The sequence below is a fragment of the Leptodactylus fuscus genome, chromosome 5 (genome assembly GCF_031893055.1).
Source record: "Leptodactylus fuscus isolate aLepFus1 chromosome 5, aLepFus1.hap2, whole genome shotgun sequence".
NCBI classification, from domain to species: domain Eukaryota; kingdom Metazoa; phylum Chordata; class Amphibia; order Anura; family Leptodactylidae; genus Leptodactylus; species Leptodactylus fuscus.
The window spans coordinates 18,207,660-18,233,297 of record NC_134269.1 but is presented as its reverse complement, the minus strand read 5'-3'; the positions used below and the strand labels follow the sequence as shown (position 1 = coordinate 18,233,297).

The following is a 25,638-nucleotide window of genomic DNA, read 5'->3' as shown; positions in this document are numbered from 1 at the left end:
CCCCCTGCTCTTTTCTCTCTACACAGCCCCCATTGGACAAACAATCGCCAGATTTGGCTTCAGGTACCATCTTTATGCTGATGACACCCAATTATACACATCTTCCCGTGACATCACCCCTGCACTCATACAGAACACCAGTGACTGTCTCTCTGCTGTCTCTAATATCATGTCCTCGCTCTATCTGAAACTAAATCTCTCTAAGACTGAACTACTACTGTTTCCACCATCTAACAGATCTGTCCCTGATATATCCATTGCAGTCTCAGGCCTTACTATAACTCCTAGGCAGCATGCCCGCTGCCTCGGGGTCATATTTGACGCAGACCTTTCCTTCACCCCTCATATTGAATCACTCGCACGTTCATGTCACCTCCACCTCAAAAACATCTCCAGAATACGCCCTTTCCTTACCAGAGATACACTAAAGACACTTACTGTCTCTCTGATTCATTCTCGCCTTGACTACTGTAACTCCTTACTAATCGGTCTTCCCCTCACTAAACTCTCCCCTCTACAATCTATTCTGAATGCAGCGGCCAGGCTCATCTATCAGGCTAGACGCTACAGCGATGCCTCCGGTCTGTGCCAGTCACTACATTGGCTGCCTATTCATTATAGAATAAAATATAAAGTTATTACTCTCATCCACAAGGCTCTCCATAATGCCGCACCTCCCTACATTTCTTCCCTCATTTCTGTCTACCGCCCAACCCGTGTTCTCCGCTCACTCAATGATCTAACACTTACATCCTCTATTATCAGAACCTCCCACGCTCGTATACAAGACTTCTCCCGAGCTGCACCACTTCTCTGGAATGCTCTACCCCGGACAATAAGATTAACTCCCAACTTCTACAGTTTCAAACGCAAACTAAAGACACATCTTTTCAGACAAGCCTATCACAATTCCTAATGCACAAAATTGTCTGAACACTGTATAAGCAATGCCGCCCCTGCTACCTCTTGTGTCACCCCCTCTACCTCATAGATTGTAAGCTCTTTTGAGCAGGGCCCTCAGTCCCATTGTGTGAAATGACGTTCTTTGTTATGTATGTCTGTCTGTATCTGAACCCTATAAATTGTACAGTGCTGCGGAATATGTTGGCGCTATATAAATAAAATGTATTATTATTATTTGGACTGTAGATCAGCCTGGAAGTGTGAAATGCACTGCAGCAAAAAAGAATGTTATTTCTTTGTTTAATTTTTTTTTTAAATTGTGAAAAGTTTATTCAGAGGGTCATTTATTATTCAACCCCTCAAACCACCAGAATTTTGTTTGGTTCCCCTAAAGTATTAAGAAGTAGTTCAGGCACAAAGAACAATGAGCTTCACATGTTTGGATTAATTATCTCTTTTTCCAGCCTTTTCTGACTATTTAAGAATCTCCCCAAACTTGTGAACAGCACTCCTACATGGTCAACATGGGAAAGACAAAGGAGCATTCCAAGGCCATCAGAGACAAGATCGTGGAGGGTCACAAGGCTGGCAAGGGGTACAAAACCCTTTCCAAGGAGTTGGGCCTACCTGTCTCCACTGTTGGGAGCATCATCCGGAAGTGGAAGGCTTATGGAACTACTGTTAGCCTTACACGGCCTGGACAGCCTTTGAAAGTTTCCTCCCGTGCCGAGGCCAGGCTTGTCCGAAGAGTCAAGGCTAACCCAAGGACAACAAGGAAGGAGCTCCGTGAAGATCTCATGGCAGTGGGGACATTGGTTTCAGTCAATACCATAAGTAACGTACTCCACCGCAATGGTCTCCGTTCCAGACGAGCCCGTAAGGTACCTTTACTTTCAAAGCGTCATGTCAAGGCTCGTCTACAGTTTGCTCATGATCACTTGGAGGACTCTCTGGAGGTTCTCTGGTCTGATGAGACCAAGATCGAGATCTTTGGTGCCAACCACACACGTGACGTTTGGAGACTGGATGGCACTGCATACGACCCCAAGAATACCATCCCTACAGTCAAGCATGGTGGTGGCAGCATCATGCTGTGGGGCTGCTTCTCAGCCAAGGAGCCTGGCCATCTGGTCCTCATCCATGGGAAGATGGATAGCACGGCCTACCTGGAGATTTTGCCCAAGAACCTCCGCTCCTCCATCAAGGATCTTAAGATGAGTCGTCATTTCATCTTCCAACAAGACAACGACCCAAAGCACACAGCCAAGAAAACCAAGGCCTGGTTCAAGAGGGAAAAAATCAAGGTGTTGCAGTGGCCTAGTCAGTCTCCTGACCTTAACCCAATTGAAAACTTGTGGAAGGAGCTCAAGATTAAAGTCCACATGAGACACCCAAAGAACCTAGATAACTTGGAGAAGATCTGCATGGAGGAGTGGGCCAAGATAACGCCAGAGACCTGTGCCGGCCTGATCAGGTCTTATAAAAGACGATTATTAGCTGTAATTGCAAACAAGGGTTATTCCACAAAATATTAAACCTAGGGGTTGAATAATAATTGACCCACACTTTTATGTTTAAAATTTATTAAAATTTAACTGAGCAACATAACTTTTTGGTTTGTAAGATTTATGCATCTGTTAATAAATCCTGCTCTTGTTTGAAGGCTCTAACTTATTTGCATCTTATCAAACCTGCTAAATCTGCAGGGGGTTGAATACTACTTGTAGGCACTGTAGGCTTACCATAGTTATAAACGGGATTCTAATGATAGAATCCCTTTATTGGCCAGACCTATAACAACCTTATATTGACTACGCTGTTTTCTTAGCAATTTTGTACACGTGACAATTTTAACAGCCTTAAAGCGATTTTCCGGTCAAAAAAGTTTGTATAAAAAAAATGTACGCATTACTGGGTTAATAGATACACATATATATATATATATATATATATATATATATATATTATTTTTTTTTGTAGATTGTGAGCCCCATATAGGGATCACAATGCACTTTTTTTTCCTATCAATATGTCTGTAGAATCCACGCAAACATGGGGAGAACAAACTCCTTGCAGATGTTGTTCCTGGCGAGATTTGAGCTCAGGGCCCCAGTGCTGCAAGGCTACAGTGCTAAACACTGAGCCACCACATTGCCCCCCCCCCCATATATCTTTAGCCATGTTTTGAGTGATTTCTGGGTGTCTCTGGAGGCTCTTGGTGTCTCCTGAATTTGTTTACTTGCTTCAGCTTCCTGTTATGTAACTTCCTCACTAACCCCTACCACCTTACTCCCCCTCCCATACACCCCTTCCCTGTCTCTCTAGCTATCCTACCCTTCCCTACCTACTCAACCTAACCCGCGACCCATATTATATACTTACTCTCTACGCTTCTTCCTGTGAGGCGTCTGTCTGTCTCTGCGCCCTCTTCTCCTGTAGTGATGATCCGACCTCTACTGCGCATGTGTGGATGTGCAGTAGAAGTGAATTATAGGCAGCAGTGCGCACAGCGCTTAGAGAAGAGAGCGCCCCCTGCAGAATCAGTATGGAAGGAGTGGTGGTATAATGGGGTGCTTGGTGGAGGGAGTAGTAGTGACAATAAATTAATGGAAATGGGGAAAAGGATCGTCTCCAGCTAATCAGAAAATGTCCCTGGGGTGGTCACATGACCAATATGGGTATTAATTATGTTATTTAGAAATTAGGAGGGGGGAGGGTATTTAGATTAGTATAGGGATTTCTAGTTATCCCGGACAACCCCTTTAATGGCCAGACATAAAACAACCTGATATTGACTCAACTCTTTAAGTTTTGCAATTTTATGCACGCGATCATTTCATCAGTCTTAACTTTTTTTTTTTAACAAATTTATTTTCTTACATTTTTTTTTATTTGGGAAAATTATACAAAGTTAAAGTAAAAATATTTTTTTTCAGATGCTTTTAGTCTCTTTAAATGTACAAATGCTGCCAAAATAAATGAATAAAATGGTTTCTTTACAATACTTGGTGCTTATCTGCACAGAGAACTAAATGATCCTGAGCCTTTCTTTTTCTTCCTAGTTGCTGTGACTCCTGGTATCTTTTCTATCTGCTATGAGATTGTATGTGTTGTATGTCAGTGACATCGCTGAAACGGCTTTCATATATTTTTAGTGGACAGAGGGTTTCCTTTCTGAGCCTTGTTGGTGTGGCATTAGGTCAGTAGCCTCGGGGTAACAAGGAGTGCGTCCCTAATATAATAATAATATATACATCTAATAGCAAGCCGCATCAGAAAATGCTTTGATGTGCAAATTTTGATGATAGGTAAAGGTGTAGTGAGAGAATATATGACTACCTATACACTATCTGTACACAGACACACAACAGCACGTTAGTGGAGATGAGCTTAACCCCTTAGTGTTCGGCCGCTCACACAGAAACCTATGGCGGGGAGGTATTCGATCGAATACTACTTGCTCATCTCTATTAGTGTTACGTATCTGTGTTCTCTATATACTGCTTAATACGGGTGTTTTGGGCACGGTTTTATGTATTGTGTATAGTTTGTGTAATGACAGTCACCTCTATTACAATATTGTCTGACCTCTGTATAAGCAATGCCGCCCCTGCTACCTCTTGTGTCACCCCCTCTACCTCATAGATTGTAAGCTCTTGCGAGCAGGGCCCTCAGTCCCATTGTGTGAAATGACTTTCTCTGTAATGTATCTTTCTGTCTGTATTTGAACCCTATAAATTGTACAGCGCTGCGGAATATGTTGGCGCTATAGAAATAAAATGTATTATTATTTATGTATTGTGTTCTGGGACATTTTATATTTTGTAACATAATAAACGTGAAGTTTTATTGAGAATTTCTTTCACCATTGTCTCCAATTAGGTTCTTTCTGTGAATATAAAAAAAAACCAAAAAACTAAAAAATGCCTAAATAAATTGTTATAAACCCCACAAAAATATACGCTAGGACTGTTACACCACCATGTACCAACATGGATAAGATGGGTCTGGTTAAGGGTTAATATAGCCACAGATGCTGTTCCCACAGAGGAGATTATCCAGCTTTCCCAGGAACCTGAACGGCAAATACCCACAGCTACTTAACTAGGCAGATCTGCCATTCAGGAGGCTAAGAAAGCTGGATAATAACTGCTGTGAGAGCTGTGTCCATGTCTATATGGCGCCTGTATTATTTCCAGACTGATCGTCCACTCTTATTAGATCACAGCCCGATCACAATACAGAAGAATGGCTTCGGTTTTGCTCGGTCGCCTCTGTATCTGCAGCCCTGAATGAGTTCATCACTCGGCGATCGACTTCTCAGTCCTTTGTTTGCATTTTCCTTTCTGTCTATTCTTGGCAGTTCGATGCTCCGCTTGTTTCCCCTGGGTGTCTGCTCTATGATTCTGGGATCGCTTAGCCGTTCTGCCTATGTCGCTCGTTGTCTACTCGATGACTCGGCGTTCCTTTCCCTCCGCCCTCTGGGGATGAAGTCTGCTCGATACTCTCGGTCATCCTCTTTTTCCCTCCAGTGCGGGTCCTGAGCTGGCCCCGCTCGGTATTCCATTGTGCGTCCTGGTTAGTCTGTCTGGTGGATGGTATCTGGGATCGTTCTCTCTCCCCTGCCTATGTACCCATAGTCTGGGGCTCCGAGCTGCCGTCTGACGAGCTCCGGTCCGTCTGCTTCTCGCGCTAACGTGACCGGCCTGCTAGTAAGTGCCGCTGTCTTCACCTTTCTCTCCCGTTACCGAGCAGTGCTGCTCGCCGGACGTGCCGGTCCTGTCCGTAGCCTCTTTGCCGTTCCAACCATCTTGCCTCCCGCGCCCCTCCATGTCTCCTCACTTTCCCTCCTGACTATTCCTTCCCGTTTCTTTCCCCCCCGCGACACCTTTTTATTCATCATTTGAGTCTCCGGGCTGCCTCATTCATATAGGTACTCGATTCATCTCCCCTGCTCGTCGCCTCTCCCCCTCCTACTGTCTGGCTCGTTTCCCTCGGCGCTCATCTATTGATGCCTGTCTATCTCTTCCCATAGTCTGGCTCGTTGTGATCGGCGCTCGTTGGCTCTTCCCTGTGACTGTGGTGTTATCGGCGCTCGGCAGCTCTCCCCTTGCTGGCGATGAATGGCCGCTGTTGCTCACGGAGCCGCTAAGACCCGAGCACCGGAAGCGGGAACCGGGGGGAGCGGACCGCGGTGAGAGCAGGAGGACCGACTACACGGGTATGTGGCTCTTGTGTTATGTTGTGTGGGCTGAGGGATGATCCGGCGCCGCCATCTTTATTTACCCCATTCTCAGAGGAGTCCTCGGCTGTACAGTGGGAAAGTCCTCAGAAGAGGGGCAGAGGGTGTAATGTGGAGGTTCTACCATAGAGGGCGCAATGGACAGAGCCGAAGGCTTCATCTCCTGGATTATCATCTATATGGGACCCCTCCCCCAACTATATATAGGGGATCTTGTGGAACTTACAGTATAATGTACAGATATACAGTATAATGCGCTGCCTGTGGCCGGCATCTTTATCATAGGGCCCTGCTGCAAGAGATATCCTTATGTGTGCGCTGTAATATTATACAATATAGTATATGCAGAGCGGCCATGATCCTCAGTACAGACCCCCCCCCCATAATATCCACAAGTCTTATCCTTATGAGTGCACTGTAATATAATATATATATCTAGTGCGGCCATGATCCTCAGTACAGACCCCCCCGCCCCCCCATAATATCCGCAATTCTTATCCCTATGTGTGCGCAGTATATAATATATATATCTAGTGCGGCCATGATCCTCAATGCAGACCCCCCCCCCCCAATAATATACATAAGAGTTATCCTTATGTGGGCGCTGTAATATAATACAATATACTGTATGTAGAGTGGCCATGATCCCCAGTACAGACCCCCCCCCCCCCAATTTCCACAAGTCTTATCCTTATGAAGGCGCTGTGTATAATAAATATATATATACGGCCATGATCCTCAATGCAGACCCCCTCCCCATAATATCCATAACAGTTATCCTTATGTAGGCGCTGTAATATAATATAATATATCAAGTGCAGCCATGATCCTCAGTACAGACCCCCCCCCATAGTATGTGTAATAATTATCCTTATGAAGGCGCTGTAATGAGATATATATATATATATATATATATATATATATAATATTATATTATATCTATCTCTAGAGCAGCCATGATCCTCATTACAAACCCCCCCTCATAATATGCGCAAGTGTTACTCTTATAAAGACACTGTAATAGAATATACTATATGTATTGTGGCCATGATCCTCAGTGCAGACTCCCCCATATTATCCCTAATTGTTATCCTTATGATGGCACTGTAATATAATCTATATGTAGAGTGGTCATGGGATTTCTCCCCCCGCCCCTGCCCATAATATCCACAAGTGTTATCCCCATAAAGATGCTGTAATATAATATATCTAGAGCGGCCATGATCCTCAGTACAGACCCCTCCCCTCCATATTATCTATAGGTATTATCTATATGCCTTTTGAAGACCCTGTGATACTATATAATATCCAGTGCGGCCATGACACTTTGTACAGTACAGTGCCCCCTACCCTTTTATCCAGAAGTAATCCTATAATACAGTATTGTAGAGCAGCTGTGCTCCCTAGTACAGGGCATAGTTGGGAGAGGCACAGTATAGCTTGTAGACCATGGTGTACCCCTCCCCCATTTCTCAGGAAGCTGCAGTAGAGAAAGTAGGTGGACTTAGGCGGACCCCTGCAGATAGTCTTTATAATCCAGATTAGGCCTTTTAGAGGGGGTTGGAGAGGTGGCCCTTAGTCCTCAGAGAGTAGCTAAACTTATAGACCGGGTGTAACTATCTGGCGGCAATAATAAATGATAATAATAATACATTTTATTTCTATAGCGCCAACATATTCCGCAGCGCTGTACAATTTGTAGGGTTCAAATACAGACAGAAAGATACATTACAAAAAAAGTCACTTCACACAATGGGACTGAGGGCCCTGCTCACAAGAGCTTACAATCTATGAGGTAGAGGGGGTGACACCAGAGGTAGCGATGATGTGATATGCGGGATGTGGAGGGGTTTGCCAAGCCACCGACTCGGCGCCTCAGACTGACCCCAACTCCTTCACAAGTAGAGGACAGTCCTGATCGGTCAGAAGAAGTAAAAAATCTCGCTATTAATTCCTATGAAAGTGAATCTGTAACACATTCTACATGTAATGATATTAATAGAATGTCAAATGAATTCTTCATGTTATCTTGAAGTTGAACTGGGATCTTTCTTCCTGATTCTGACTCCACAGTCCTGGTAATATACTTTATTAATACATTTAGTCTCCTTTGTGTGACGTCCTGCCTTGTTTCTGTACAGAGAGCTGTCACTGCTTCACTGTCTACGGGCTTGTAGATAAGAGGCTATAGGGTGATCCGGTAAGGTTTGTCACATGGCAAAGCCATGCGTTTCTATGGTGTAGCATGCGACATGTTGCACTGCACGAAACTCCTGACTATGTTACATGCCATTGTTCATGTGACCATGTGGTCCTAGCCTTATACAGTGATAAGGGTGGGGGAGGGTCACTGCAAACTGTCAGGGCTATCTGTATTACTTCCAGAGGTATCACTGGTTGAAAATAGTCTGGATTGAGATATTTATCTACAGGAAGTATCTATGCTCACAATGGCCGGGGTATAACTGTATGAAGTGCCCCCCTCCCCCACATTACACATAAGTCTGTACACAGTGAGGAGCAGGGGCAGCTCTCAATAGAGAAGCCAGGGGAAGAATAATGAAATGCAGTGACCACCTCTGGCTTTCATATAAAATAATACTTTTCAATGATATTATGAATATTATATAATTATCCACATGTATAGCGTGTTACATATTTACTTCCATAGGATTCGATCCCTGTCTTTATAGGGAATTAGAGGATTTTACTCCTTGTGACTGCTCCTGGTCATCCGGAGTGAATGGTTTGGCCTCCTGACTCCGTAGCCCTGCTCTCCGGGTCTGTAGCCCCTTCTCTCCTATCCACAGGGCAGGGTCTGACCAGTCATGAGTCTGGGGTCCTCCTCATGGGATGGATCATATTCACATGAGATCAGAGTTCCTTCTGGGCTACATTCATCTCTATGAGGTCTGATCTGATATAATGGGCCGGCTCTATAATTATCAGATCGCCATGCTTGGTCCATGAAGCCTTACTGTACAATGTGGCTGCATACTGTATATATGTATACTGCTGTGTGTTATTATAGACCTATGGGCTGTGAAATCTAAGCATATCTGCATACAGTGAGCCTCGTGGACCTGCCCCGTCATTGACTACTTCTAATTTACTTTGTGCTTCAGGTTGCCATTTTGACTACCTTCTGTTTGTTGTCTGTGAACCAGAATCTGGTCTATATAATGCGTAGAGGCAAAAGCAGATCTCTCCATGCCCTGTGTAAGGATAGGCTAGGGTTAAAAAAACAAATCCTGGACAACCCCTTTAACCTTTCCTGCCCCCGGGCCTATCTGGTGTGGGCCTCTGCTATGAGACACCTTCGGGTCCTGACTAGTGATGTAACATACAATAGTTATGGCTCATAGACTGCCATGAGGAGAATGTTAACCCTTTCCGGGGTTCTTGGGGCCACAAAGGGGGGTTGTCTGACCCTTTTAAACATTTGCCACATAATAGGAAACCCAATAAAACTAAGTAAACATAGGCCTCTCCTTCTGTAGGTCTTCCCATTCTAGAGGATCGGCCCCCACTGAAGGTGATACGTGTATGTGACGTTTCACTGGCCTGTGTGCGTGAGCGGCCTGTGACCACTGACATCATGTTATGTCATAATGGCCCCCGATCCTGCATTGCTGGATCGGTCGGGCGCTTAGAAGTTGTGTTTTGGGGTTTTTTTTTGGTCCCCCCCCCTACTATGAGGCAAACATGCAAAATATTGGACACCCCCTTTAAATGTCTAAAGGAAAGCTTCATATTTTAAGAATAGAGCTGTCTGGACTTAGAGAGATTTTCCCATCTTAAAGGGGTTGTGCAGGATTAGAAAACATGGCTGATTTGTTCTTCTTAGGAACGACATGTCCTCACGTACATTGGTCACATGAGCTGCAGTACGGCCATGTGACCAATGGACATGATATCAGTTCAGCCATGTTTTCTTACCTTGTATAGGCCCTTTAAGCATTTATGGATATCTTGAGTCCTCACTGGTGCCCTGGTATAGTGTTGGTCAGCCTGACCTATTGTGGGACCCCTGCTGTGGCCCTTGACTCTATCGAAAGGCCACACGTCTGATCTAGGTATAGGCTAGAAATCCGAATGTGGATCTCCATACAGCCCTCCATGATGTATATCCAGCATGCCTAGTTACTGGCCACCTGTCTGTAGCCACAGGGGCTTCACCTTCCTATTTTCTGGTGTCTTGCTCTGTTTTACACCTTGATCTTGTGCCCAAATTTAAAGAAACCTCTGGTTGTGTAAGTGTTAGAGCAGAGCTTGTGGGTCCATTGTCCGCCATGTTACTGCACAATGAGAGGGATGGTGGGGGATTGTAGGGGAAAGCCAGAAATGATCATACACAGACCTGGTGCCCAAGGTGGTGGTCCTATAACGGCTAGTATGGCTGACGGGAGGTAGTCACTGCCTTGTGGATGGATAAAGCGATCAGATGTAGGACTGGATGATGATGATGGAGAGCTGAGTGCGTCTACTGTCACATCCAAGGAATTGTCTGTCTTGGGTGCCCACGAGTGGCATTAATGTAGACTGAGTAGGGATTGCTGGTCCTTATGCCTGGCACCATCTCTATGTCTGCTGCCATATAGCCCTTTAACTAGGATCTGAAAACTTTGTAGTCCACAAATCAGGCGGCGTACAGGCCAGGACTGGCATCATGAGGCGACCATAACAGTGGTGGGCACAAGATACAAAGAGCCTTATGGAGCCAGATGAAGGGCCTCACCAGGATAGACCAGGCCACCCTATAGGTCTGCCGATCACCCTATAGGTCTGCCGATCACCCTATAGGTCTGCCGATCACCCTATAGGTCTGTCTTATCACCCTATAGGTCTGTCTTATCACCCTATAGGTCTGTCTTATCACCCTATAGGTCTGTCTTATCACCCTATAGGTCTGTCTTATCACCCTATAGGTCTGCCGATCACCCTATAGGTCTGCCTATCACCCTATAGACCTATCAGGATCTCTGCTTGATGTCAGAATATGCTAACTTTTCTTTTCAAAGCTAAAAACCTGTTCAGACCTAACGCTTCACAGCTGAGGGTTTGTTACAAATGTATCCAGTGCAGTGCAAGCTAAGGCCCGATTCACATCTGCATTCGGATTTCCATTCGGAGGGAACCTATATGCATTAAAAAGTGTTTACCTTCAGCGAACCCGCAGACCCCATAGACTATAATGGGATCTGTGTAGTTTCTGCTCAGTTTTCGCACAAAACATGCAGGACTTTTCTCTCCGCATATTTTGTGCAGAAACCACACAGATCCTCCACTATAGTCTATGGGGTCTGCGAGTTCGCTGAAGGTAAACACTTTTTAATGTCTATAGGTTTCTGTTCGGGTGGGGGGTCCCCAAGCAGCCTCCCTGAACGTAAACCCAAATGCAGATGTGAATATGGCCTAAACAAGTCAACAGCACAGAAGTATCCTAGCCAAATTGTTTGCTACAGTGTATCAGTGCACTTGGGTTCATGTGTGTTGTTTAATACATTTTGGGAACAGGAGAATGGACTAAACATTCAGATGGATCTGTCTGACAGACAGTACAAGCCTTCCTATATTGTGTCCTAGAAGTTGTTTTGCTGCTAATAATTGTTTTATGGCTGCAGCACATTTTCCCTTTGTCTCTGAAGCTTTGAGCATGTACAATAAGGAGCCGTCTGCCCCCTCCCCTATTTATTACTGATAATGTTCTGCCAGGAGAAACTGTACAAATAACTGAGAAAAGCCCAAATGACTATAATATAGGAGATCCAAGAACAGCGAACTGTGAATATAGGGAAATTATATGCAGGCACGACACTGGATAAGAACAGTCAGTAAAGTTGTTGCTGTCTGTGGATAATATCCTATCTGTACAAGTAGCCACATACAAGTACATGGAAGACTTTACTTATGCGCCTCCTCCTTCCACTTATTGTAATGCTGTCTTGCTTTGTAATGTATCTATGGACAGGCCTTACTTAGTAACAAGGAGTGAACGGCAAATTAGCTTGAAGGGAGACACCTAATGGCGGGTTTTTCAGGACCAAATCAGCCACATTTTTAATTACATTTCGGTCCAGAATAGTATGATACATGAAATGAGATTAAGGGCAGGTTCACACCAGCGCCCGATCTCCGTTATGCAGGTTTCCGTTTTCTGCCGGCAGAAGATTGAAACCTGCATTCACTGACGGCCCATGAGCGTCTTCTGGTCTCTGCAGCGAAACCGTTTTTTTTTTTTTTTTAATCGGACACAAAGTCTTGCATGTCCAACTTTGTGTCCGGTTAAAAAAAAAAAAAACAGTTTCGCTGCGGAGAGGCAGAAGACGCTCACGGCCGGACACTTTGACAACTGACTGCCGGGTTTCCGTCTCCTGTCCAGTTTCTTGGGCAGGAAATTGAAACCTGCAAAGGGGAGACCGTGCGCAAGTGTGAACAAGCCCTAACCCATTTATGCCTGAGGTTGGATTGGATTTGAGTTCTAATAATGAAACTCTAGGCATAAATGGGTTAAGTTGTCTGAAAAGTTATTGACCATGCCATGAAACCTGTTCATACTCTATCCATAGTATACAGTAGAAATGTTTATTGATGGGGGTTTGACCAACGAGACCCCCACTGATCCTGAGAATAGGGGGTGTGTTACCCACAGGACACATCTGCGTACACTTCAGTCGGCTCTATGACATAGTTTGCACCTAGTTTCATCCTTAATCATTCGGAGCCATACTTAACATCCTTTAATCTCATTTTCTGCCAGATTTGCATCTTTCTAGTATTTGTAATTTCTCGTGTAAAGTGAGCACGGCCTTCATGGTGCTGAGAAAGTGATGAAATATTAGTGACCTAATAACAAAACCAAAACCTTTCTAGATGCAAAGTCTATCTCGACCCTGACGTAAAGCACTAAAACGTTGCATGCTGAAAAACTTAGAGGGATCTTATCATTAAAGTCAAATTTTTTTTTTTGTCCCTAACACGTAGGAATAGTCTTAAGAAAGTCTATTCTTCTCCTACCTTTAGATGTCTTCTCCGTTCCACCGTTCCGTAGAAATCCTGGTTTTCGCCAGTATGCAAATGAGTTCTCTCGCAGCACTGGGGGTGGGCCCCAGCACTCAAACAGCATCCGTCTTCTTCAAGAACGGGTCTTCTTCGCGTCTTCTTCCGGCAGTGGCTTCAAACTTCTAGGCCTCTGGTGGTCAACTGCGCATGCCTGCCGGCCAGAAGAAAACGGTCGCTTACAATACTGTGTAAGCGGCCATTTTCTTGTGGCCAGCGGGCATGCGCAGTCGGCTAGGCCCGAGGCCTAGAAGTTTGAAGCCACTGCCGGAAGAAGACGTGAAGAAGAAAATGGAGGCGGCGCTGGAGATTTTTCTGACAGCATTGGGACCGCCCCCAGTGCTGTGAGAGAACTCATTTGCATAACGGCGAAAACCGAGATTTCTACGGAATGGCGGCGCGGAGAAGACAACGAAAGGTAGGAGACGAATAGCCTTTCTTAAGGTTCTTAGGGACAAAAAATTTGATTTTAATGATAAGATCCCTTTAAGCAATTTTTGCGAACCCAGCGAGGAGCCGACTTTAGCGCAGGACGAGCTGCTACTGCTGGTGTGTTTTGCTCACAGAGCATTGTCCCCCCTTTCCCCTTTTTATTTAGTTCCCACCATATGATGAACCTTCATGAAGATGGCGCCTGCACAGCGGCTGAGCCGTCACAAGAGGCTAAAAGTAGAAAGTCTTTCTATCTTCTTATATAAGTGTATTTTGTTTCCCTTCTTCTCCCGCAGCCTCTATATCGTCCGTCTCTCACTTCCCCCCCCCCGATTTAGCATCATGTCTCAGACTCTGCAGATGGAGATCCCTAACTTTGGGAATAGCATCCTGGAGTGTCTGAACGAGCAGCGCCTCCAGGGCCTGTACTGTGATGTCTCCGTCGTGGTCCGCGGACACCAGTTTAAAGCCCACCGGGCCGTCCTGGCTGCGAGCAGCTCCTACTTCAGAGACCTCTTCCACAACAGCAAGAACCCTGTGGTGGAGCTGCCCGGATCGGTCCAGCCTCAGTCCTTCCAGCAGATCCTCAGCTTCTGTTACACCGGGCGGCTCAGCATGAACGTAGGAGATCAGTTCCTCCTCATGTACACGGCCGGATTCCTGCAGATCCAGGAGATCATGGAGAAGGGAACAGAGTTCTTCCTGAAGGTTAGCTCGCCCAGCTGTGACTCCCAAGGTCTACACCCTGAAGAAGCTCCCAACTCTGAACCTCCCAGCCCAGCAGCGGCAGCAGTGGCGGCAGGAGCCACAGCGGTGGCCTTACTGTCATCATCATCGTCATCTTACTCTACGTCTAGACCACCCCGGGTGAAAACAGAAACTCAAGAGTCAGATTCAGTGCAGTGCACTCCGGTGGCCAAGAGACTCTGGGACGGGGGGCAGAAGGAGGCCGGAGGGGTGAATAGAAAGGTGCCACGCTTCTCTCAAGGAGCGGCTGGTGGGCCATCGGGGGCTGTGGCCCCACTCGGATCAGAGAGGACGAGCCCGGGAACATCCAGTGCGTACACAAGCGACAGCCCTGGATCTTACCATAATGAGGAGGACGAGGAAGAGGAGGTCGGCGAGGACGGCACTGAAGAGCAATACAGGCAGATCTGCAATATGTATACAATGTACAGCATGATGAACGTCAACCAAACCGGTGAGCTCTGTGTGTGTGTGCTGTCACTATATATCGCCTCGGGTATGTGAGTCTCTCCATGATTTGTTATACTCCAGAGCTGCATGCAAAATTCTGTTTACAACGGACTTGCCTTTCTTAGAGAAAACCCATCCCAAAACAGGTCAATGATAATACACAGGCGCCATAGGATATGATAATAGGTCAGCACAGTGACTATGCACACGGTTGTGTATCTAGGGCCTAAGGCTGCGGCTACACTGCCACTTTTTGTTTATGTACACAGTGACTGCACCAGCAGAATAGTGAGCGCAGCTCTGGAGTATAATACAGGATAAGTAATGTAATGTATGTACACAGTGACTGCACCAGCAGAATAGTGAGCGCAGCTCTGGAGTATAATACAGGATAAGTAATGTAATGTATGTACACAGTGACTGCACCAGCAGAATAGTGAGCGCAGCTCTGGAGTATAATACAGGATAAGTAATGTATGTACACAGTGACTGTACCAGCAGAATAGTGAGCGCAGCTCTGGAGTATAATACAGGATAAGTAATGTAATGTATGTACACAGTGACTGTACCTGCAGAATAGTGAGCGCAGCTCTGGAGTATAATACAGGATAAGTAATGTAATGTATGTACACAGTGACTGCACCAGCAGAATAGTGAGCGCAGCTCTGGAGTATAATACAGGATGTAACTCAGGATCAGTAATTTTTTTACTCGGGTAACAAGGAACATGGATTTTGGTTATGATTGGTACCAGGTATACCCAATGGCAGGTGTTACAGTACTGTGCATCATCTCTAGGGTGGGGGGTGTCTGTCGTGGGTTATGTATTACAGTCTTTTCAGCTTTGTAATATAACGTGTGCCTGTCCTCTTGTCAATAGAATATTCTTTGACTTCTTCAGCCGAGAAGGTGGAGGCTCTGCCGGACCCCGTCTTTTCGGACTCCAGGAACCGCATGCGTGTGAAGCAGGACCTGGCCACCCTCCCAGCGGAGCTTATCAGCCAGATCGGCAATCGCTGTCACCCAAAACTCTATGAAGAAGGAGACCCTGCTGAGAAGATAGAGCTGGTGACAGGTACTTCTGCAGGGCCTTGCTTAATCCCTCTGCACTGCTGTTTTGTACAGTTCAGATGCTCATGTATGTACTATTGAGAATGTCCATTTTGGGTCTCTGTGTACTGTCCCTTTTCAAATGCATTAACAAAGTCTTCATGACCTGAGACAGGTCCAGCTTCTTGGCTCGCCTCCAAGTTGTCCTGATCTCCTCCGGTCTGTGCCCATGTTCAGACTGTGGTGCAGTTACACAACACCTCTGGTCATGGCTGTCTGGGACTAGGATGTCACCTCTTTGTATAAGTGATTGCATGTCCGTGTACATAAGGTATTTGCTTCACTGACCTGCAGAAATGGTAGGAGAAGGGCAATGGTTGGGACCTTACATAGGGAGCATCAAAATTGGGTCCCTTGGGGTATGTAGAGATCAGAAGAGGGGGGTCTAGACCTTGTAATTGCTCCAGGCTCACTGCTGTATATGCCCGTGTTATCCTCAGCCCTCTGTCGCCTTGTTCCATCTCATGGCTGCTGGTTACTGATCCTTTTCCTCTGGTTTCAGGGACTAACGTGTTTATCACCCGCGCTCAGCTCATGAACTGTCATATCAGCGCCGGGACGCGCCACAAGGTTCTGCTACGCAGGTTGCTGGCTTCTTTCTTTGACAGGTAAGAAGTGGGAAGGGTTAATGATAGAGACCCACTTTGTTATGAATGTGTGATGTTACTAGTATCCTGAGGAGGTATTAAAGGGGTTGTCCTTAAGATTAGCTTACTTGATCTAGCAGACCCCCGTGATGGGAACCAGCGCTCCAATCTCCAGATCACTCCATCCTTCCCTCATCTCCTCTGTGCTATGGGGGCTGGCTGATGGTCCGCCATAGCGTTACCTGTGAGATCAGGGAAGCGGCGGAGCGACTCAGGGCTGATCACATGACCAAGGCTCGGAACTAGACCGGAACCCCCAGGTCTATAATCAAGTAAGCTGATCTTCAACCCCCTCCCAGACCACCCCTTTAAGGGGTATTGTAAATCACATGACATGACTTTGCTATTATCCTCCACGTTCCTAGGAACACTCTGGCGAACAGCTGTGGCACCGGAATCCGCTCGTCCACCAATGACCCCAGCAGGAAGCCTCTGGACAGCCGGGTCCTGCATGCTGTGAAATGTAAGCTTGCTCTTTTGCGTGATTGCTATAAGCTGTTTCCCCTCTGCCCCCTGTAGTCAGCCATTTTGTTGTTTTCTGGTCACTCACTCACATTTTTCTGTGTTTGGCAGACTCGCGTACATTGATTTCTATTCTTGGCTCAGTACAAAAGGGGAATGCCGTCCTACATTGAGGTCGGGGCATCCACATATATCTGAGCTGTAGATGTATACAGTGCTGCCTGGGGGGGGTCATAAACATAAAACCATTACTCGCTTCTCCTCGGGCCTTTATTACCAGTGGCAGCAATTCAGCCTTCAGTTTACAGGTTCCTGGGCTTAGTGTTGGGTGAGCGCTGCTGCCAGGTACGTGTCAGCAGTCACATCCTTAGAAATGGCAGGTGACTGTTGTGACATGGCTATTACTGGGGCCAGTGATTGGCTACAGCGGAATGTCACTGGTAACACCAGTCGGGGGGACCTGTATACAGAATGGAGCCACCATCACTAGAAACAGAAGCGTGGGGAGAGGTGAGTAATGTTTTGTTTTTTAAGTTCATTGCCCCGCAGCAGCCTTCTTAAATAATGAAAAGCATTAGTCAGAACACCCCTTTAAAATCTTCAAACGGTTTCCCCTCATCTCGCCCAGTTGTCCCCTATCGGTTGCAGATTGTTTGTCGGTCTGATCACTCAGACGTCCTCGGATCAGGAGAAGGGAAGTGTTTGTGCCCAGTTGTGAATGGAGCTGTATTTGGGCAGTGAGCACCGCTCCATTCACTTCAATGGGAGTGCAGGGTGCTGGACAAAACATTCCTGTTCCCCTGACTGGTGGGTTTGAGCAGTCGGACCCCCACCAGTCTGCAAATTATCCCTTGTACTATGAGGTAGAAGGCAACATGTTGAGATGGGGGAAAAAAAAACTATTTAGGGGTAATCCGATTTCTAGGATTGATGGTCTGTCCTTGTATTAGGTTTGCAGGGTCCATCACCTGGGACCCCCACAGACCACCTGTACCGAGGTGGCATGGGTCTTGGTGCAAACTGTAGCGGTGAGTGTAGATATTGCAGTGTTGCCCCAGTGAAGTCTATGGGACACTCGCTACTACAGTCTATGGGACACTCGCCACTACAGTCTATGGGACACTCGCCACTACTGTCTATGGGACACTCGCCACTACAGTGTATGGGACACTCGCCACTACAGTGTATGGGACACTCGCCACTACAGTGTATGGGACACTCACCACTACAGTCTATGGGACACTCACCACTACAGTCTATGGGACACTCCCACTACAGTCTATGGGACACTCACCACTACAGTCTATGGGACACTCACCACTACAGTCTATGGGACACTCACCACTACAGTCTATGGGACACTCACCACTACAGCCTATGGGACACTCCCACTACAGTCTATGGGACACTCGCCACTGCAGTGTATGGGACACTCGCCACTGCAGTGTATGGGACACTCACCACTACAGTCTATGGGACACTCACCACTACAGCCTATGGGACACTCACCACTACAGCCTATGGGACACTCCCACTACAGTCTATGGGACACTCACCACTACAGTCTATGGGACACTCGCCACTGCAGTGTATGGGACACTCACCACTACAGCCTATGGGACACTCACCACTACAGCCTATGGGACACTCACCACTACAGCCTATGGGACACTCCCACTACAGTCTATGGGACACTCACCACTACAGTCTATGGGACACTCACCACTGCAGTCTATGGGACACTCACCACTGCATTGTATGGGACACTCGCCACTGCAGTCTATGGGACACTCACCACTACAGTCTATGGGACACTCACCACTGCAGTGTATGGGACACTCACCACTACAGTCTATGGGACACTCACCACTGCAGTCTATGGGACACTCACCACTGCATTGTATGGGACACTCGCCACTGCAGTCTATGGGACACTCGCCACTACAGTCTATGGGACACTCACCACTACAGTCTATGGGACACTCACCACTACAGTCTATGGGACACTCACCACTACAGCCTATGGGACACTCCCACTACAGCCTATGGGACACTCCCACTACAGCCTATGGGACACTCACCACTACAGCCTATGGGACACTCACCACTACAGCCTATGGGACACTCACCACTACAGTGTATGGGACACTCACCACTACAGTCTATGGGACACTCACCACTACAGTCTATGGGACACTCCCACTACAGTCTATGGGACACTCACCACTATAACCCTGTACGGCATGTGAGGACTCCGGCTGACTGTATATAAATATTACCGAGAGACGCCCTATCTCAGTACAAGTTATCTGCGGGGTCTTAGGTGTCGGACCCCCACAGATGTAATATTTGTATAGGCCTAGACTAGAAATCGGATAACCCCCTTTAATACTCCTCACACTTCCGAGCCTGTAAGCCATTGACCACCCCTCCTTCTGTCTTCACAGTCTACTGTCAGAATTTCGCGCCCAACTTCAAGGAGAGCGAGATGAACGCCATTGCGGCAGACATGTGTACGAACGCCCGGCGCGTGGTGCGCAAGAGCTGGATCCCGAAACTGAAGTTGCTGATGGCCGAAGGAGACGCCTACACGTCCTTTATTAATGACACCGGCAAAATGGAGCCTGATTTGATGGGAGGAGGCACCCAGGGAGATCATAATACAGGCTTCGATGGCGAGCCAGGAGAGGGGATGCCCTGATGGTCTTGCACGATCCCCCCTCCCCCCTCCATTAAAAAATATGTAAATAACCCTCCCCCTCTCCCTGTTTAGCAAGGAGGGGCGGGAGGACGGACAATATGGCACTCAGGAGATGGGCTATCATCTGTATGCCGTAGTAGGTGGTGCTACGTATGACTGCACGAGCTAGGGGGCGGTGCGGAGGAACTCGGTATCACTATACACTGCTGCATGAGATACTCGGTATCATTTATACAGCGCCACCTCTCCATTATCAGTATGCAGTTATACTACGCCGTGTCATTATATAGCGCCTCCATTATCAGTGTATAGAGATACTCGCCATTGTCATCCAACTGGAACGGACGTTCCATTCGCTGGGGGAGGGGGGGGAAGACTTGTAAATATTCTGCATTTTATGGTGCAGCCGGGGTAGAAGCTCCATAATCTCACCGGCCCTCTGATAACCCAGCTCCTGCGTCCTGGGAGGAAGAGAGACATTTTCTTTTCTTTTTAGTAACTTTGCTAAAAAAAAATTTTAAGACTCCCCCACCCCCGTTTTCCCGCCCCCTGCTGGAGAGGAGCGCTGCTTACCACCGGAGCGTAATAAGTTATAATTCCCCCGTATCGTTCGGCAGATGGGAGATCAATGCTTTAGATGAATTGGGGGGAGATTTGTGAAATGGGTAGGAACCAATGGCGACGCTGCTTTCATTCTCAAGAGCACTATATAGAAATGAAAGCCGCGTTGTCATTGGTTGCTCTGGACCGTTTTCATAAATCTGCTCCAGTAGGTCCTAAGCAACCAATCAGAGTCTTTGTTTTTCTAGAAAGTCCGATCTGATTGGCTGCCAGGGACAACTTTATTTGCACAGCTACTAATTGCACATTTTTTTTTCTATTATTTTTAATGTTTCCCCCCCTGTTTCTGTTGTTGTGTATGTAGGGGCTTCACCATTTTTGGGAATTGAGGTTTCCCTTAGGTTTTTTCTTTTTTGTACATTTTGCATGGTATTAGAAGGTTGTAGTTTACGGAGGGCGGCCATTTTGTTGGCAGGACGTGAGGCGCCATGGAGGGGTCGAATAGGTTAAATCAATCCTAGACTCTGAAGGCCCCTATATTGGAGGGGCCGTAAAGTCGTCCATTGTTACATGGGTAATATAATGGTCTTGTCCTGTTAAAGGGGTTGCGGGGGATCGGAGAACATGGCTGATCTTTGTCTCTGGAAGTGACTTCATGGTCACATAGCCATGTTGCAGCTCAGTCCCATTCATAAGGGACATGTCCCCTCTGTTCCGGGACATAAGGTCACGTCCTCAAAGCGGCCATGTTTTCCATTTCTTTACAATCCCTTTAATTATACACAGTGACCCCCCTAACGGTCGTAAAGGACCCAAAATGGCTGCCCTCCATTGTAAAGGACAAGCACACTGTAATGCTATCCTGATGGAGTCGGGAGATTGCCCCCTGGTGGTAGTTTCTCATATTACAGAAGTTTTTTTTTTTTTTTTCTTAATTTTTTTTTGTCTAATTGGACTTACTTAGCATTAAATGGCTCCTTAAAGTGACGGTAGCACAAGACGGATTTCTAGAAGTATTGATTTTACTGTATTGGACGAGTCACACTAATTGCGATGTATGTAGAGCGGCTCACATACATGTAGGCAGGCGCGTCCTGCGTTTTGACTGTTTTTAGTATTCGGCTATGTCAGCGGTGGTCCGATCAGGCCACTCGGAGAGATGGATTTAGTCAGGGAGTTCCAGCGAGATAGGCAGACATAGAGTAAGGCGCTTCCATTCATGCCAGGCTGAGGCGCTGTGCCCCCAACTATGACGCGCTCTCCCATAACTCCTGTAGTAACGCATGAGCCCTGGTGGGGGCTGTGTGTGCCCGTCACACATTGAGATTTGCAAAGCACAAAGTTAGTATTTGTGATTGAACCTGTATACAGCAGTATTGGGCTGTATACACACTATGGGTATGTATAGGTTGTGATGTAAGGCCACGAGCGACTTACTGTGATTTCCCCATGTCCTTACACATTAGACATATCTGCAATACCAGACACTGCCACAAGAGTGGTGCTGTGAAGGGGGTGTCCTGCTTCACCCCCCGAGGCTCTAGGCTAGGTATAACCTAGGAGTGTTCCTTTAATTCCACCTTTATCTTTTCCTGCTACATTTGATTTCTAGTAGAATCCCCCATTTCTGTGCCCATTGGGTCATAGATTGGGGGCCTTCTCTATGTCTGAGGTTCGCTCTGTACGAGCGCCCAGGGATTAGAACAATGGCCTTTCATCTAAATCAGTGGTTCTCAACCTTATCAAGTCAAGTGTCCCCTAGTGAAAAAAAAAAAAAAAAAGCCCCAACTGAGCGCCCCCAAAGTAGGGACCACCTATAGATTAACTTAACCAAAGCTGCCTTTTATTATGTAACCCCCCCCATGTGGCATACTGTCCCTCAAAGTAAGTATGGCCCCACCTGTGAAATTCTGACCATCAAAGGGCCCCTACACTCAGTGATGTGATAGGCTGCATCCATTACTTACCCCGGGGGCAGATTAAGGGGCCTTAGGCTGCTTAGAAAACATGCCACCCCCTCTCTATTCATACCAAAGATCCCTCCACACAGTATAATGCCCCATAGCCGCCCCTCCATAGAATATAATGCCCCACAGCGGCCCCTGCACACAGTATAATGCCCCAAAGCGGCCCCTCCATAGAGTATAATGCCCCACAGCGGCCCCTGCACACAGTATAATGCCCCACAGCGGCCCTTGCACACAGTATAATGCCCCACAGCGGCCCTTGCACACAGTATAATGCCCCACAGCGGCCCTTGCACACAGTATAATGCCCCACAGCGGCCCTTGCACACAGTATAATGCCCCACAGCGGCCCCTCCATAGAGTATAATGCCCCACAGCGGCCCTTGCACACAGTATAATGCCCCATAGCCGCCCCTCCATAGAATATAATGCCCCACAGCGGCCCTTGCACACAGTATAATGCCCCATTAGCAGCCCCTCCATAGAATATAATGCCCCACAGCGGCCCTTGCACACAGTATAATGCCCCACAGCGGCCCTTGCACACAGTATAATGTCCCACAGCGGCCCTTGCACACAGTATAATGCCCCACAGCGGCCCTTGCACACAGTATAATGCCCCACAGTGGCCCCTGCACACAGTATAATGCCCCACAGTGGCCCCTCCATAGAGTATAATGCCCCATAGCGGCCCCTCCATAGAGTATAATGCCCCATAGCGGTCCCTCCATAGAGTATAATGCCCCATAGCGGCCCCTCCATAGAGTATAATGCCCCATAGCGGCCCCTCCATAGAATATAATGCCCCATAGTGGCCCTTGCACACAGTATAATGCCCCGTAGCAGCCCCTCCACAGAGTATAATGCCCCACAGTGGCCCCTCCATAGAGTATTATGCCCCATAGTGGCCCTTGCACACAGTATAATGCCCTATAGTGGCCCCTATGCTAATAAAATAAAAAAAATTAACAATTTTGCTCCCCACAAACTCTTCAAACCCTTGTTACTCACCTCCTCTGGACTCTGCTCTTCTTTGGGCCTCTGGGATGATGTGAAGGTCGGCTGACACCTGTGATATGAGCTCAGCAGTCCTTGACATCACAGAGGCGGCCAGATGAGGCCCAGGGGAGGTGAGTAACACTTATACTGATTATACTGAGGGTATGGAGAGACCCCAGCGTATAATAGTAGTTTGTAGGTGGCAAACTCCACGAACCATGGTGATGGTGTGGGGGGATTTGTCACCGCAGTATGTACCTCTGTGGATAGCTGGGCATACCCCAGGGGTACATGTACCACAGGCTGAGAATCACTGATCTATATGGTTGCCAGGTGTCAGATACAAGGTACATGGCCAGACAACTTCTTTAAGTCGTGCTAACCCCACCAACACTTCCCGTAGAGTTGTATGGGAGAGCTGTAGTGTCCCTGCACAGCGCCCCCCGCTGGGCGTGCAATTCCGTGTTTATTTTGTAAATAGATGTATAGCTTATCCTGTAGGAGGACGGTAAAGCCGGTAGTTTCTAGTTTCTGTTCAGAGGACGAAACTGGGATAGAGAGGGAACTATAAGGATAACACTGTAGTCTAAGGCTGATACACTGATGTGACGGAGAGCGCCGGTTGCTGTGTAAACCGGCTTATTCATATTCTTGGCAACGACAGACCCTCCCCTCCCCCATCCCATGATTCATACGTCCTCCCCCTCATCTTCCCGGTTCCCAGCATCACGTATAACCCATACATTGTGTTCATACTGAGGAATACGGTCTGTATGGAGTATACGGGGGGGGGGGGGGGGGGGGGGGGGGGGTGTTTTACCCATCCTCAATATGCAGTGACGGATGAATCGAGTACAAGGGCTGCCGCTGAGTCTGAGCTATATCTCGCCAATGCGTGCTTGATATCAGTGTACATATATATGTGTATATATATATAGTGACCCCTCTCTTCCCACGTAAAGGCTCTCTGGTCGTAGGGCGACGCCGGGCTGTCATGGGATGTAAATATTTGAAGTAATATTTTTGCAGGCAATAGGGGGTGGGAATGGAGAGACTGAAAGAAGCAGCCCTTGAAAAAATCCGTTGTGTGTATGTGTATATACAGAGGTGCGTGGGGTGGCACAATGTATATACCCCCTCTTCCTTTTATTTTTTAGGCAGATCTCTTGTTTTAGCTTTCATATTTGTAGGATAATATTCACATTCTCACCATTTCTCGTCATTATTAAGGGAGATTTCACCGATTTTAAATTCATATTTTATAGGCCTGTTCCCCCTCGAAGAACCTCTCGTCGCTGTAGTACTAGCTTGCGGACGCTAGGTGGTGCTATTTAGCTTTACGTAGATCTTAGTGCACCACCTACAGGCCGCCGCTGGGTACTACGTTCATTTGAAATTCCCCTTTTTACCCCAACCTATAAAATATTGTTTTGATGAAGGATAAAAGTGATTCCTCCCTTGTTAGCGGGCAATACTAATGGCATCTTCACAGACAGACTGGTAAACTCGTAGAACGATACACTAGCAGAGAGGAGGGCTGCACACTTTCCGCTGTTTTTATTTCCATGCCCCTGGGGCTGGTGACTTTTTTTTTTTAATAATTTTATTTTTTAACGGTAGAAAATTAAAATTGAAAAAAAAATAAAAAAAATTAAAAATAATCCATATTTCCTTCCGCCATAAGAAACTTCTCACTACTTTGCACACTTGATTGTGATTCGCAGATTGCTTGACAGACCCTCCCCCATCCGCTTGTTCACTGCGCAGCGGGATGGGGGATTTTTTTCGCAATTTTTTTTTTCCAAATCGCTCACTTTACATGTCCCCTCCCCTTCTGCTCTCTTAAGTGCCAAGATATCGCTGTGTGTTCCCTTAACTGTGAGACAGGAGCATTGCACATTATGGAAAAAAAATCTGAAAACATATTAATAAACGTTTTTAACAAAAAGGGAAAATGTCTGCTTGGATTTTATTTCCTGTCACCGCTATTCCGGATGTCACTACTACTCCTGTCATGTGGAGGAAAGTGGCACGATGTCACTACTACTCCTATCATGTGGAGGAAAGTGGCACGATGTCACTACTACTCCTATCATGTGGAGGAAAGTGGCACGATGTCACTACTACTCCTATCATGTGGAGGAAAGTGGCACGATGTCACTACTACTCCTATCATGTGGAGGAAAGTGGCACGATGTCACTACTACTCCTATCATGTGGAGGAAAGTGGCACGATGTCACTACTACTCCTATCATGTGGAGGAAAGTGGCGCTGATTCTGGCACGGTAACTCGCGTAAGAGTCAGCGCTGAAAAACAGACTCCCATTGACTTCAATGGGTTCCATTTTCCGCACAGA

At 46.8% G+C, this 25,638-nt stretch overlaps 1 protein-coding gene across 2 annotated transcripts; it reads left to right on the top strand.

Moving 5' to 3' along the window:
* Nucleotides 1-5,180: 5,180 nt before the first annotated feature.
* NACC1 (nucleus accumbens associated 1) lies at nt 5,181-25,235 on the top strand. Of its 2 annotated transcripts, none has more exons than XM_075272519.1 (7): nt 5,181-5,615; nt 5,939-6,124; nt 13,933-14,837; nt 15,735-15,908; nt 16,446-16,551; nt 16,956-17,053; nt 19,500-25,235. In XM_075272519.1, exons 3-7 carry the CDS (start codon nt 13,979-13,981, stop codon nt 19,751-19,753), a joined length of 1,491 nt encoding a protein of 496 aa, XP_075128620.1. In that variant the 5' UTR covers nt 5,181-5,615; nt 5,939-6,124; nt 13,933-13,978; the 3' UTR covers nt 19,754-25,235. The 2 variants fall into 2 exon arrangements, with proteins under 2 accessions (XP_075128620.1, XP_075128619.1); XM_075272518.1 differs by having other exon boundaries at nt 15,714-15,908.
* Nucleotides 25,236-25,638: the final 403 nt, after the last annotated feature.